Below are 14,849 nucleotides of genomic sequence, written 5' to 3' on the forward strand. Positions count from 1 at the left end.
GCGTGAACGAAACGTTCATTTTTGCCATCCCGCATCCCCTGGGCCGCTGTCCCGGCCCAAGCTGGGCCCCGAGGAGGCCGTGCTGTGTACTTTAAAAAAAAAAAATCTCGCTTAAGTAGGAGCTATTTGAAATATATACAAAGGAGGGGCGCCTGGCTGGCTCAGTCCGTTAAGGATCTGACTCTTGATTTCGGCTCTGGTCGTGATCTCACGCTTCGTGGGATCGAGCCGCGCCTCAGGCTGTGTGCTGACAGCTCAGAGCCTGCTTGGGATTTTCTCTCTCCCTCTCTCTATGCCCCCCTCTCCTTCAAAATAAATAAATAAACTTTCCCAAGCACTGTCCTAGGCCCTGGGGATACGTCAGTGAATCCATGAACAAAGCAGATGAGGATCCTGTCCTTGTGAGTTCATGACCTAGCAGGGGAGACAGAGAAAGAACAGTGGACATAGAGTATGCTGGAAGGCGACAAGGGCCATGGGAAACACAGTTTCAGGGAGATCAGGTGAGAGATCTGACTATGTGGTCACCTTAGGAAGAACATTAGAGGCAGAATAACCAGTGCAAAGGCCCTGGGGCAGAAGTGTCTGCCAGCCGGCCAGCATGACAGGGTTGAGTAAATGACAGGGACAGGACAGGACGTGAGTCCTGGAGAGGCCACAGGGGCCAGACCAGGTGGAGGGACTTGCCGGCTGGGGTGAAGACGACAGCTTTTATGTTCGTTGTATTTTCAAGAAATAAAAGCTTACACAGTATGTTGTACGTTTGACAAATCGCTGTGAAAAGGTCCCAACCGACTGTATCTTTCTGCGGCTCGTCTTTTTTTCCCAAGTCGATCTGTTCGTGCTCTGTCTCTCAAAGATAAGCAAACATTAAAAAAATTAAAGAAAAATACGTTTTAAAAACATATTCGCTGTCGATGGACGTTCAGGTAAGCCGTGGTCCTCAAGGCGTCCTGCCTGTTCACGGGCTGCGTCCTCTGCTGGGAATGCCCTCTCCCGTCTTCCTTTCCCGGCAAAGCCCAGCTCACTCTTTCGGTACTGGGCTCACGTGTCCCCTGTTCCGGGCGGCCTCTCTGACCGTCCAGGAATGGGCTCCTGGCGGGTCTGGTTCGGTGAGCGGCGGTGGTGCCTGGCAAGGGCTCACCTTGGCCCTCTCTCCCAAGTCTTTGTGTTCCGGGCTGTGATCTTTGACCTTGGGGGGAGGGGGAGGGGGAGGGGGCTAGACTCTGTCATATCAGGCAAAAGGCCGTGAGCTTGGCTAGCGCTGCTGTCCAGATGCCTCTGTCCCGATGCCGATCAAAACCAGTGCAAAGTCTGCCCCCTCCTGAGGGTGGGGGGTGGGGCAGCGACAGTGCCGGGGAGGAAGAAGGGTCGGTCACTTCATGCCGGGTGACTGCTTGGCTGACCTTCCGGATGCCCCGGGCTCTGCCATACCCTGTTCTGAGCACTCTACCTCTACAGACGCACGTAAGCCTCACCCCAGCTCTGCGAGGTGGACCCTACCCTCGTGCCCATTGTATGGATGTGGAGGTTGAGGGTTCGCAGAGGAGCAATGACTTACCCACCGTCACCCAGCCAGAAGGCAGAGCTGGGTCATCGAACGTTCCCTGTGAGTGAGCGGGTGAATGGGGTGGAACCCCAGAACTAGAAGCCCCTTCTGCTGGAGACAGAGAGGGAGGGACACGTGGCTTTGCCTGGAGGTTCATTTCTTGGGTCGTGATTTGTCCCCAGGGCAGGGTGAGCTGGACAGCGGACGAGGAACGTGGGGTGGGCTTCTGGGATGCTGGAGTTCCCAGGGCTTCTCCGGGTCCGGCTGAGAAACAGGGCTGGGGAGGGAGGGGAGGCAGGAACCGGAAACACTCTTCGTTTTTTAAAACCCCTCGCTTGAGGTATGATTGACGTTCTAAAGAGCTGTACGTATTCAGCGCGTACAACTCGAGTTTGCGGGAAGTGTTCGCCCTCCAGCTCGTCGCCGCGCTGTGTGTGGAAAGACCCCCCCTCCACAACTTTGCTGCTGTTTTCGTTTCGCAAGCCCAGCAAGCCCGGCGATCTCCCACACGCCACAGTGTTTCCAGTTAAGAGGACTGCGTCCTCTCCTTAAATATTTGCTAAGAGGGCAGATCTGCTGTTACGTGTTTTTATCACACACACACAGGAGGAAGGAGCTGGGACCGACGTCGCGTTCTCTCCCGGCGGAAGCCAGGACAGGCAGGGACCCCTGGTCACTAGCCCTGTGTGTGTCTTTTCCGTTGGGGGAGGCGATGGCTGAGACGGCCGCGTCGGGACTCCCTCCCTGTGGGCCTGTTGCAGATTTGAGGATTTCCACGCTGGGCGACCCCCCGCTCCCCCCCAGCAGCCTCTCGCCCAGCCCGCGCCCACAGGAGCTGTGGGGCCGCCCTCCTCCAGACGGTGCCCCGGCGGGCGTGGCACAGGGGTGGCCCGGGAGCCAGCGGTGGCCCGAGGTGTGTGATTTGGCTCCCAGGAGCGTTTGATTTTGAAAAAGAAATTGTCGCTATGGAAGCAGTTCGGAGATGCCACGGAATCCTTCGCTCAGATCACATTTGTGAGTCAGCTCTATTTGCGTGTATCACAGGTCGCGTCATAAACATGGTCCCTGTGGCTTCCGTGGCTGGTAGGGAAGATGTGTTTGTCAACAGGTGATTACGACACCCTGAAATCCAGATTTTGTGGTCAGTCTTCCGGTTTTTTATTCTTGGCAATGAATTCAACCCGTCTTCATTTCATTGCCATGTCGGTCAAACGAGACACAGCTGAGTCACTGGCGCCCATTGTACAGATGGGAAAACCGAGGCTCAGAGATGACCGTCTTGCCCGCGTGGTCCTGGGATCCGGCTGCCTTCAAATCCGCTCCTCTCCCGAGTCTGCCTGTTGGGGACAGAGGGCGGGGCCTGGCAGGCCAACTCCCGCCTTCTGCCTCCTGGACCCGAACGTGCGGCTGTAGCCTCTGCCTGTTGGTTCTGGCTGTTTGGGCACAGATGGGGGGTGGCTGTCCTTGTTCTGGAAGGCCATGTTCAAAGGAACGTGGAAGGTGACACATGCCGTGTTGTACCTAACTTTGTGACATTGGGCATCTGTCTCATGGGCTGGCTCCCTGTGACAGACCCAGGCTCTGAGCCTTCAGGGGCCCGTGATGTGGCCGGGCCACGTTGGGGGGTGGGTTGGGTGGTCCCGGGGGGACCTCCCTGTGACACTAGAGCAGGGCTTGCAGAGCTGAGGAGGGAGGCAGGGATTAGAGGCCAGTGCATCTGACAGACAGACTGCAGACCTGTTTTCTTCGGCTCTGTCTCAGCACCTCCCTGCCTCAGGGCCTTTGCACTGGACATTGCATCTGTGTGCCGTCTTCCTCCCACCAAATCCACGCGTTCCCCTCGCTGCCCTTTGTTTTTATTCTGTGTTTGTTTTTGTTCTATTTTTGCTGGCGTTTCACCTGTCTACTCCGTTTAAAGTTGCAGTCCCCCTCCCTATCGCCGCCTCTCACACGGCCCGCCTTTTACCTTTGTGCGCAATACCTGCCTTTCCCCGGCTAGGTCAAAGAGGCCACGACGCTGGGCATTGGGGTCTGTCTTGTTCTCTCTGGTATCCCCAGCTCTTAGAAGAGTGGCTGGTATGTAGCAGGTGCTCAGGAAAAGTTTGTTGAATGAATGAATGATGCCTTTGGCCACATGGAGCCCACGAGTCTGCAGTCCAGCAGCAGGCCCCTCCTGGCCTGTTACTAAAACACACATGGAAAATACCAGCAGGGGCTTCCTGGGGGGCTCAGTCGGTTAAGCCTCCGACTTCGGCTCAGGTCACGATCTTAACGGTTCATGGGTTCGAGCCCCGCGTCGGGCTCTGTGCGGACAGCTCGGAGCCTGGAGCCTGCTTCGGATTCTGTGTGTGTGTGTGTGTGTGTGTGTGTGTGTGTGTGTCTCTCTCTCTCTCTCTCTCTCGCTCGCTGTGCCCTTCCCCCACTTGTGCTTGCTCTTTCTGTCTCTCAAAAACAAATAAGTAAACGTTAAAAAAAAAATCTTTAAAAAAGGCAAAAACAATAGTAGGAGTATCTCGCCGATGAACGAACACTCCAGAGCGGTGGTGCCCGGGTGCGGCCCGGCGGTGGGTGCAGCCTGGCTCCGGGCCGCTGTTCTAGCCGCCCGGTGGGGTGGGCACCTGTGGGGACCCGGGTCACGCTCCTCACGGACGTGTTCGTTTTGCCCCCCCAGAATGTGCGCATCGACCCCAGCAGCCTGTCCTTCAACATGTGGAAGGAGATCCCCGTCCCCTTCTACCTGTCCGTCTACTTCTTCGACGTGGTCAACCCCAGCGCCGTCCTCTTGGGCGAGAAGCCGCAGGTGCGGGAGCGCGGGCCCTACGTGTACAGGTGAGGACGGAGGGGACTGGGGGGGGGGGGTCCGGGTCGTCACCCCATTTGACAGTTGAGGAAACCGAGGCCCCCGGGAGCGGAGAGGCTTGCTTAAGGTCGGTCTGGCTTTCTCCAGTCCAGTGCCCTAGTGGTTGGGACCGTGCACCCTGGGGAGACACCTCCCGGGTTTAAAAACTGGCTTTCTGATTGCAGGACGGGGCGGTCTTTCCTCGTGCCTCAGTTTTGCCGTCTGTAAGTTGACGGTAACCGTATCCACCCTGGGGTGGCTGTGAGGTTTTGAGGACCGGACGAGATCGCGGGGGGGCCCTTCGGACGGCGTCTGCCCAGTAAACGTTAGCTGCTGGCGTATTATTACGGTTGCTGCGTGACCCTCTTCGATGGGTCATGGTCTTTGGGAGAGCGCGGCTCGTTGAATCGGCCCGAGCGGTTTTCCGAGAGACGAGGGAGGGCTGTTCCAGCGTGAGACCCGGTTCCCGGCTCCTGCCCGTTCTGCCTTCTGGGACGAGTCACGTCGCAGAACTGCCGACCGGGCTGGTCCGTGAAAGGCTTCGGGGCCGAGCCCGCTTTGCCAAAGTTCCTACTGATTTCTTCCCTCCGGAAGCATTTATTGAGCAGCCCCTGCGTGCTGGGCACCGTGCCAGTCGCTGTGAGAGGCAGACCCAAGCCCCTGCCTCGCAGAGCTGACGTCCAACGAGAGTAAACATGCGGGCCAATCAGGTGGCCGTAAGTGTGGTGAGAGCCACGCAGGGGAAGCCTGGAGAAGTGCTGGAGGGATGGGTGTGGGCGGGGTTGGCCTAACTGGAGGGTCACGGGGGGGACCTCTACCAGTGGAGCGCTTCCCGAGGCCTGGGTGGTGAGAAGGGGGTGCCGCTATCTGAAGATCTGGGGGGAGGAGGGCCCCAAGCAGAGGCGGCGGCAGGTGCAAAGGCCCTGAGGCAGGCAGAGTCTGGTAGTCCGGGAAGGAGAAGGCCTGTGTCGCTGGTCTGGTGTGAGTGACAGGGGGAGAGTGGCAGAGACAAGGCCAGAGCATTGGATGGGGTTGGGTGTCGGGGACCTCGGGGGCCACACTAGGGGCTTGATTTTACCTTGTCCGCAAAGAAGGCTTGTTGGGGAGAGAGTTTCCACTTTTCAGACTTTGTCCGGGTGCCTTGTAGAGAATGGGTTAAACGGGACAATAACGGATCGAAGCGGCTGAGACTTACGTAGCGTCTCCTGTGCTTTGGGCCGCTGTCGGGTGGGTTGACGGGCACCGACCCACTCAGCCCTCACACAGCCCTACGAAGCGGGTCTTGTCATCGCTCCCATTTTATAGACGGGAAAACCGAGACCCCGGTAGTAAGTGACAGAGGCAGGGTTCGAGCCTGGGCCCTGTGTCCCCAGAGTGCACATTCCCAACCACCGCGCCACACTGCGTCCCTCGGAGAAGCAGCCGCCTGCCGGGGGCGGTGGGGGGAGGCTGTGAAGGAGGTGGCACTCGGCCAGGCCGGTGGGGGGGGGTGTGTTGGGATCCGGGTGCTCTTGGGGGTGGCCCCGAGGAGCCCCGCGGAGGCTTGGGCGCCCGTTCTCACGGTGGCCTCAGGGAAGGCGGGCCGGGGGCCCTGTGGCTCCCGGCGGGTGCTGCGTCCCCGTGCGGCCGGGACCCGCTGACCCCGACTTCCCCGCCCATAGGGAGTTCAGGCACAAGAGCAACATCACCTTCAATGACAATGACACCGTGTCATTCCTCGAGTACCGCAGTTTCCAGTTCCAGCCTGACAGGTCCCACGGCCTGGAGAGTGACTACATCGTCATGCCCAACATCCTGGTCTTGGTAAGGCTGCCCCGGCCGCGCCCCCCGCCCCCGCCGCCGGCCCTCCTCCCCGTCCCTGCGGGTCTCCGTCTCTCTTCTCGCCTGCCCCCTGCGCAGGGCCGTCCTGCGTGGGGCCCGGCTCTCAGCCCATTGAGTTTCCCAGGTGCGTCCTTTCTCTGGCTTGGGGGGCCCGGCCCAAGTCCTTGTGTGTCCTTTCTTCGTCTGCAAATCTAACATAAATGGAGGTGCTGGTGGGGGACTTCCTCGGGCGCCCCCAGGTCGTGTCACTGTCTGCAGCGTTTGCAGGCGGGGCCTCCGCCCCCTGCAGCTGGGCCACAGTCGTCGCTGGGCTTGCTGACTGTGTGCCCGTGGGCTGGGGTCCCCGAGCCCGCCTCCAGGCTCGCCGACTCCCTGGGAGGGCTCGCGGGAGCCCACTGTGATCTGTTACGGAGGGAGGGTGCGGCACAAAATCAGCAAAGGGAAAAAGGCGGGTGGGGTGGAGGCCAGGACTCCCCCACGTCCCCCGGCAACGGGCTGTGACAGCGCACGTGAATGAAGGCTTATCCCCCGGGAGACCTGTAGACACTCCGTCCCCAGGGCTTTTATCGGGGGCTGGTCACGGAGGCACCTTCTGCCTGGCACCCACCGAAATCCAGATCCCCGGAAGGAAAGCACTGGTCGGCATAAATCATACTGTTTGTACAAGGAGACCAGGCACAGAGAGCCCCCCACCCCCACCCCTTATCAGTCAGAGAGGGGTGGGAACCCCTGCAAACCCGAGTTCCCAGATGGCGGCCAAGGGCCAGTTTTGCCAGCAGGCCTTTCTAGAGAGAGGGGGCTCACGCCTGTCGTGTTAATGCTCTGCTAACACGCTTAGTGTTATTGGGCTTTACACACGTTACCTTGTCTACTTGTCGGTGATCCGGGGGCCGGCCCTCGGCTGGGCCCTGGATCCAAGGCGAGCTCACCTGCTGAGTCCGTTGGACGGACGGGACAGGGGAATGAATGCATCCCGAAGCTTCACAGCTGCCTCCCCCAGAGTTAGATCCTTAAGCTTTGGCAGCGGAGACGCTTTGCCCCACCGATCAGGTGGGCACAGCCCTCCCGGTAACTCCCAGGGTTCGTGAGCATTCGTGGAAACGGACACGCTCACGTCCTTCCTCCTGCCGGGAGGAACTGGGAGGGGCCGTCGGAGGGTAGTGACTTTAAATAGAAATTGCACCTTGCTTCCCACCTCAGAAGCTCCACGGGTAGGAATGTGTCCTCCTGATGGCCTAACACACACAGAAGATGTTTGTACCCGCGGATATTCATTTTGGCAACCTCGTCAGAGCAGATTCCAGAAACAACCTAAATATTGTTCCATCGTGTGAAGTTTCGTTGCGGTGGTTTATTGCAGCCAGGCGGTGCTAGGACCTGGCCCGGCAGCAGGGGGCGGGGATGCGGGCGGTGGGCGGGGACGGGGACCCGGGGACGGGGGCAGGGGGCGGGGCCGTAGGTGGTGGCTCAGAGCAGTCCCTAAGGAGTATCCAAGGGGGAGAAAGGCGGGTACAGAGCACAAGCAGCAGGCTATCACCATTTATAAAGGAGCGGGCCTTGCATGCACACCCCACTTACACACGTGTGCTTTTACGTGTTTTGAACAGGGGAGCAAACTTCTGTAACGGGCCAGATAGTAAATATTTTAGGCTCCGAGGGCCACGTAGTCTGTGTTGCAACCGTTCAGCTCTGCCTGCCAATGCACAAACAGCCAAAGACAACACAAATGGGTAGACGTGGCTACGTTCCAATGAAACTTTGTTTCATATGGACACTGAATGTGCGTTTCCTATCATGTTCATTGTTTTGAAAACTCTTTTCTTCAACCGTTTGAAAACGTAAAATTATGGGGCGTCCGGGTGGCTCCGCCGGTCAAGTCTCCCGACTCCAGCTCGGGCCGTGGTCTCGCGGTTTGTGAGTTCGAGCCCCGCGCCGGGCTCCCTGCGGTCAGCACAGAGCCTGCTTCGGAGTCTCTGTCTCCCTCTCCCTCTCTCTCTCTCTCTCTCTGCCCCTGCCCTGCGGTCTTTCTCTCAAAAATGAGTAAACGTGAAAAATATACAAAAATGTTCTTGGCTCTCAGACCGTACGGGAACAGGTGGCGGGCTGGCCTGGGCCCGGCGTGACGTCCAGGGTGGACGGACCCGTGGCATCTAGCCTGTGGTGTCCCCGGGCTCTGCAGGGTGCGGCGATGATGATGGAGAACAAGCCCATGAGCCTGAAGCTGATCATGACCTTGGCGTTCAGCACCCTCGGAGAGCGTGCCTTCATGAACCGCACCGTGGGCGAGATCATGTGGGGCTACGAGGACCCTCTGGTGCACCTCGTCAACAAGTACCTGCCAAACATGTTTCCCTTCAAGGGCAAGTTTGGGCTCTTTGCGGAGGTAAGTGCGGCTTGGCCTGCAGTTCGGGGGCCTGGGTCGTGTCCTCGTTGCCACGGCCTGGAAGATGGGTCAGCGGCCTGCTTTTCGGGCTGGCCGGGGACCTGGGGGCATTGGGTTGTCAAGGGCAGAAAACCTAACTCAAAGTGGCTTAGGACAAGCAGAGAGTTTGCTGGCCCATCAGACTGGAAACTCCAGGCCTGTGCTCAGGTGCGGCTGGACGCTTGCGGCTGCCAGTGGACGAACGGAGACCGGCGGCCGGGCAGGCGGGTCACGAGTGTTGACCCCGACGCTCCCCCGGGCTGCCCGCTTTCCTCTTGATCTCGACCCCTGATAGTCCGGTAGGGACTGGGCTCCTGAGCCCTGGGCCGACGGACAGCCTGACCTTGGCTCCCTCAGCCGCAGGTTTCAGCGAGCCCTCCGAGTGGCTCCAGCCTCAGCCTCCCCTTTGGGCGCTGCTGCTCTGTGTTGGGGGGCGCGGGGGAGGCAGGCTGGGATTCCGCCCCTGGCACGTGATAGACACTCACTACGTTTTGGCAGGTCCTGAGTGGGTGGGTAAGCTGGCAAGTTTGGGGTGAAGTGACATGATTCCTTTCAAAGCGTCTTATAGACTCGTAAACAAGTGAGAATTATTGCGAAGCGAGTAGCAGCCGCGTAATCTATGTTTGCGTATGACGGAAAAGCCGAAATAACATCCCAGCAGTGACTGTTCAGTGTTGGTGTGGTGTCTTCATAGCCTTCAGGGATCCAGAGTGTTTTCCTACTACTCTGCTCTCCCATCCTTACGGTGTGGTTTTCGTAGTCCAGATTACCACATGGTCCCGTGTGGCTGCCGGAGCGCCCGCGGTCGCACCCACCCTCCGGGAAGCAGAATGGGAAGGAAGGAGCGGTTGGGGATGGAGAGGCAGGCAAGGGAGTTGAGGACGAAGCAACATGACCCAGCTGTCTCCTTCTTTGGGAGGGAGGAAACCGATTTCCACTTGCTTTCCCTTGGCCAGAACTTCGTCAAGTGGCCGCGCCTAACCGCAAGGGAAGTGGGGAAACGCAGCCGAAAAGGCTAAAGGCCGCAGCTGCTGCGCTGATGCCCTGAGTAAGGTTTGGGTTTTGTTACGAAGGAGGAAGGGGAGGCTTCTAGATTTCACCCCACGGTCACTCATTTCTTTGTGTGCTTTGCGTGTGAATTAGAAATCTGTTTCTAGGAAATCTCCTCAGAGTGCCAGAGCCTGGGGCTTTCTGTCCAGAACTTGCTCGATAACAAACATTAGGTCCTGTATCCGTTAGGATAGACCAGGTTATGCTGTGTAATAAGCAGCCCCAGAACCTCAGAGGCTCGAAACAGTAAGTTCGCTCCTGGCTTGTATGCTGTGTCCAGTGTGGGTGACCAGGGGGCCGTCTGCTGTTTTTGGCCACTTCAGGGACCCAGGCACCGGGAGGCAGCAGTGAACAAGATATCGAGGCCCCTGTCCCCTGGGTGAAGCGGGGAACAGCCTCTAAATAAACGGGTGTGCTCGAGGGCCGGGCCCCGGGGCCTCTGCCCCTGTCGCGAGGCTTAAAGACGCTGTTCTCTGTCCTTGTCCGCAGCTGAACAACTCCAATTCCGGGCTCTTCACCGTGTTCACGGGGGTCAAAGACTTCAGCAGGATCCACCTCGTGGACAAGTGGAACGGACTTAGCAAGGTGAGGGCAAGGGGCGGTGCCCTCCTGCTCGGGGGCCGGGCGGGAGCCACAGAGGCCACCTGTGCTGGCCTCCCTGTTTCTCTTGGAACTCCGGAGCGTGTTCCCCTCTGGAGTGGAGACCGTTCTCGAAGTCGGGGATTTTGCCTGTGGTCGGGGTTCAAGTAGCTCTTGGTTCTGAACGGGCGGGTGGGGAATAGAAGCTCTACTTATGTAGCACCTAGTGTAGCACCAGGAAGGGAGTTCTTTCTTTCCTTTTGTCGAATTTACAAAACCACTCCAAAGAGACTACGCTGATCCTATAACCACCCATCGCATTAAAAGATATAATTACACTAGGAACACGGGAAGACGCTCACATTAAAAAGATAAGACAACAGAGGGGCGCCTGGGTGGCTCGGTCGGTTAAGAGTCCGACTTCGGCTCCGGTCAGGATCTCACGGTTTGTGAGTTCGAGCCCCGCGTCGGGCTCTGGGCTGACAGCTGGGAGCCGGCTATAAAAATTAAAACCGAGAAACGACAAACCAGTAGAGACAGATTAAGTGCCCCTTGCACCGCTCCACACGCCGGCTCCCCTGCACTGGGGCACAGCGGGGAGTCCACGGTGTGCAGTATGGGGTCTTCCTGTCCTCCTCTGTCCCTTCCACGCCCGCGTGCAAGGTGGGTGTGCTCCTTCGAACGTGACGAAATGCGTTGGCCCGCAACTTGCTGTTTTCCACCTTACTTGCCTTTTCTTGTTACGGATGCAAATGTTGTTCACACCTGCCAAGCGCTCACCGTGACCTGGGGGCCCCAGCGATCCCCCCCCCCCGCCCACCCCCCACCCCCCCCACACCCCCCCCCTACACCGCCCCCCCCCGGTCCATGCCCGGAGCGGCCAGATCACCATTTGCAGCCGGTAACAACCCTTCGCAGCGGAGGCTCTCCGCCTTCTCTGGCTTGTGTTTTCAATGCACAGATACACGCGTGCACACAACAGAGGGCCAGAAACGGAGGGGTCTGTTTTGTTCTTTCCAGGCCTCACTTCCCAGAGGCGGCTGCTGGGTTGAGATCGCCCCCTGGGGGACGGGGGCACCATTATGATTTTAAATATTTTGCTTACCGTAGATGTTTCACAGTAAATACGGTAAATATTTTACTTACCCCCTCCCTTATCTGTGTTCTGGTGACGTCCTCTCTGAATGGTGAGGATGCCAGACTCTCGCCTCTCACCTCCCTCCTCTCCTGCTCACTGTGCCCCTTGGAGATGGGGGTGATTTTACAGATAAAGTCACCGAGTCCCCGGGGCAAAGGTGCCCGTTCAAGGGTCCGTGTTAGCGAGCGGGGAGCCACAGCCGACGCTCTCTGGCTGTCCGTGCGGCCGCCCGCTCGCCTCCCCGAGGGGACCGGCTTCTGGAATGGAGTGGTGGGTGCCCTTCTCCCCGGGGCCCCGTGCGGTCGCCGCCCCAGGTCGGGTGTGGTCATCGCGGAGCTCAATGGGCGCGTCCGAACGCTTCCCCGCAGGTCAAATACTGGCATTCTGACCAGTGCAACATGATCAATGGGACGTCTGGACAGATGTGGGCGCCGTTCATGACTCCTGAGACCTCACTGGAATTCTACAGCCCCGAGGCCTGCCGGTAATTGCTGGGACACCCTGGCTCATCCTGGGCCTTCCCCGGGCAGCGGAAGTTGGCTTTGTGGACGCTCACGGCCTAACCGAGTGGCTTTTCGCGTGTGCTTGGGAAGCACGTTTGGCTCTTTGTGTGTTCCTGGGCCCTTGGCACGGTCCGGAACCCTCTTTGGTTACACCGTGAAGGGCCACACCCCTCCTGCACCCCGAGAGGCTGCGGGCAGGGGTCGGCATGCTGGTAAGGGGCAGGAAGCCATCAGGTCCCGAGGGCTGGGAATGGGGTGAGCACCGGCTCCCTGCGGCATCCATCCAGCTGCCCTGTTGTCCATTTGGACGCTCAGATCGCTAGACGCGCGTCCGACAGCCTCTTTGGGCTCCAGAGTGTGGCCTTGGAGGCCCGGTGGATTCTGGGGGCCCCAGTGAGGGTGAGAATAGACAGAGCTCTCCTCTGAGAGACCCCTCTGCTGGAGCCGCCTTTGCTGTGCCTCTGTTTACTTTTTAAAACGAGAAATTTCAACCCAGAGAAAAGCCGCAAGCAGGTGCCATTTCCCTCAGTTTTGGCGGTCATTTCTCTCCTGCCCCATCCGCTCTCTCTCGTCACTGCTCAGCCCCCCGGGACCGTCCGAGAGTAAGTTGGACGCCTCAGTACCTCAGGGAGCGTTTTCTAAAAACAAGGACGTTTTCTTGCGCGACCACATCACCGTCATGAAAATGAAGAAATCTAGCGTCCACCTTAACACTGTTGTCTGGGCCGCTGCTGTCCCCTAGGAACGCGAGTCCTGTCTGCAATTTTAGATTTTCTAGTGGCTGCGTTAAAAAAAAGTAGCAAGACGGACACGAAGTTAATTTTAACGATAGGTTTTATTTGACCCAACTGTACCCAAAACGTTACCACATTGGCCTGTAAGCAACATCAAATGTTACTGAGATGTGTTACTGTTTTTTTAAAAAAATTTTTTTGTAACAAGCTGTAGAAATGTGGAATGTGTTTTATGCTTACGGCGGGCCACACCCAGACTCGCCCCATCCGAGGGGCGTGTGCGACAGATGGCCTCCGTGGACAGCATGGTTGTAATCCAGAGTCCATATTCAAGTTCAGAAGTGCCTTCGAGAAACACGGCAGGGAGAACAGGGTGGGGGACACAGTGCCGCTGGCTGAGGCCGTGGCGGCTCAGTCACCACGTGTGTGCAGAACTGAAGCTGATGTGTGATCAGCCCGGGGAGGCCGGATGGAGGAAAAGGACCAGGGGCAGGAGGGAGCACGTCTGAGCCACAGCCAGGGGGCCCGTGGGGTGCTGTAAAGGGGCTGGACCCCAAAGAGGCCTTTGGACCGTGGTGAGGACAGCAGATCATATTCTAGATAAGACTGGAAGCAATTGATGGGGCGCCTGGGCGGCTCAGGTGGTTTAATGTCTGATTTCAGCTCAGGTCATGGTCTCGTGGTCTGTGGGTTCAGGTCCCGAGTCGGGCTCTATGCTGATGGCTCGGAGCCTGGAGCCTGCTTTGGATTCTGTGTCTCCCTCTCTCTCTGCCCCTCCCCTGCTCACACACTGTCTCTCTTAAAAATAAACATTAAAGGGGCGCCTGGGTGGCTCAGTCGGTTAAGTGTCCGGCTTCGGCTCAGGTCATGATCTCGCGGTCCGTGAGTTCGAGCCCCACGTCGGGCTCTGTGCTGACAGCTCAGAGCCTGGAGCCGGTTTCGGATTCTGTGTCTCCCTCTCTCTCTGCCCCTCCCCCGCTCATGCTCTGTCTCTCAAAAATAAATAAGTGTTAAAAAAAGTTAGAAAAAAAAAATACTGGAAGCAATTGCACTTTTTAAAATGTTTATTATTTATTTTTGAGAGAGAGCGCAAGTTGGGGAGGGGCAGAGAGAGGGGGAGACACAGAATCCGAAACAGGCTCCAGGCTCCGAGCTGTCAGCACAGGGCCCCACGCGGGGCTCGGACCCACGGACCGCGAGATCGCGACCTGAGCCGGAGTCGGACGCTCAACCGACTGAGCCCCCCGGGCGCCCCGGGAAGCCATTGTGACTTCACGTGGGGACGTGACTGTGTTCTTATTTTAAACTGCCATCTGCTTGTGGAGACCAGATGGGTGTGGGCGGGGAGGCAGGGGGAGCGATTGGCAAGCCCCCGGCTGAGAGACGGAGGCAGCTGCTGGGACCCGGGGGTGGGGGGGGGGGGTGGCAGTGCAGGTGGAGACAGTGCAGTGAGGAGGGGCTCAGCTGGGGCCGCCTTCAGCGGGACCGGTCTAGCCGCGACGTGCGGGACGTCATCCTGTACCCCGTCTGTCCCCCACAGGTCCATGAACCTGGTCTACAAGGAGTCAGGGGTGTTCGAAGGCATCCCCACCTATCGCTTCGTGGCCCCCAGCACCTTGTTTGCCAACGGCTCCATCTACCCGCCCAACGAGGGCTTCTGCCCCTGCCTGGAGTCTGGGATTCAGAACATCAGCACCTGCAGGTTCAGTACGTGCCTCTCGTCCCCCGGGAGGGTGGGCGGGAGGGTGTAGCCCGACGCCGCCAGGCATCTCTCTGTCCCTACGGGCCCCCGCCGTCTGTCTAATCTCTGGCCTCTTTACTCTTGATAATTCCATTAATTGGCCGGAGATAAGGAGGGCAGCGGACAGATAATCTGAAAAAGCAATACGCCGCGTAGATTAGTGGCTGTCGGCACGAATTCCCACAACCTTAGGGGCCGAGAGTGACAGCGAATTTATCGCCTCTGACGGTGCGACGCAGGCCTCCCCAGGCGAGGGCCCAGATGCCCGCGGGCTGACAGCTTCCTGGCTGGACGCTCGAGGGGGGAGCCACGGGCCGCTGTGCCCTTGGGAGGCCCCCGGGATCCCTTGGTTCCTGGCCCCCGTCTCCAGCCTCACCGCCAGCGACACCACGTGTCTCTGGCCCCACGTCCACGATCATCTCTGATCCCACATCTCTCCTGCTTCCCTCTTCCAGTTTGAAGACCCCGGAGAC

At 58.7% G+C, this 14,849-nt stretch overlaps 1 protein-coding gene across 5 annotated transcripts in view; it reads left to right on the forward strand.

Annotated features, from left to right (window-relative positions):
- The window catches only part of SCARB1 (scavenger receptor class B member 1), a 69,134-nt gene that overhangs the window by 34,525 nt on the left and 19,760 nt on the right, over positions 1 to 14,849 (forward strand). For 4 of the 5 annotated variants that reach the window (XM_042911420.1, XM_042911424.1, XM_042911419.1 and 1 more), the window contains exons 2-7: positions 4,221 to 4,378; positions 6,050 to 6,191; positions 8,389 to 8,592; positions 10,171 to 10,266; positions 11,767 to 11,882; positions 14,176 to 14,342. In XM_042911420.1, coding sequence (XP_042767354.1) covers positions 4,221 to 4,378; positions 6,050 to 6,191; positions 8,389 to 8,592; positions 10,171 to 10,266; positions 11,767 to 11,882; positions 14,176 to 14,342 — 883 coding nt within the window. The remainder of the gene's footprint in view (positions 1 to 4,220; positions 4,379 to 6,049; positions 6,192 to 8,388; positions 8,593 to 10,170; positions 10,267 to 11,766; positions 11,883 to 14,175; positions 14,343 to 14,849) is intronic. The other variant, XM_042911422.1, reaches the window with a different exon arrangement.

Source organism: Panthera leo, chromosome D3 (assembly GCF_018350215.1).
Source record: "Panthera leo isolate Ple1 chromosome D3, P.leo_Ple1_pat1.1, whole genome shotgun sequence".
NCBI classification, from domain to species: Eukaryota; Metazoa; Chordata; class Mammalia; order Carnivora; family Felidae; genus Panthera; species Panthera leo.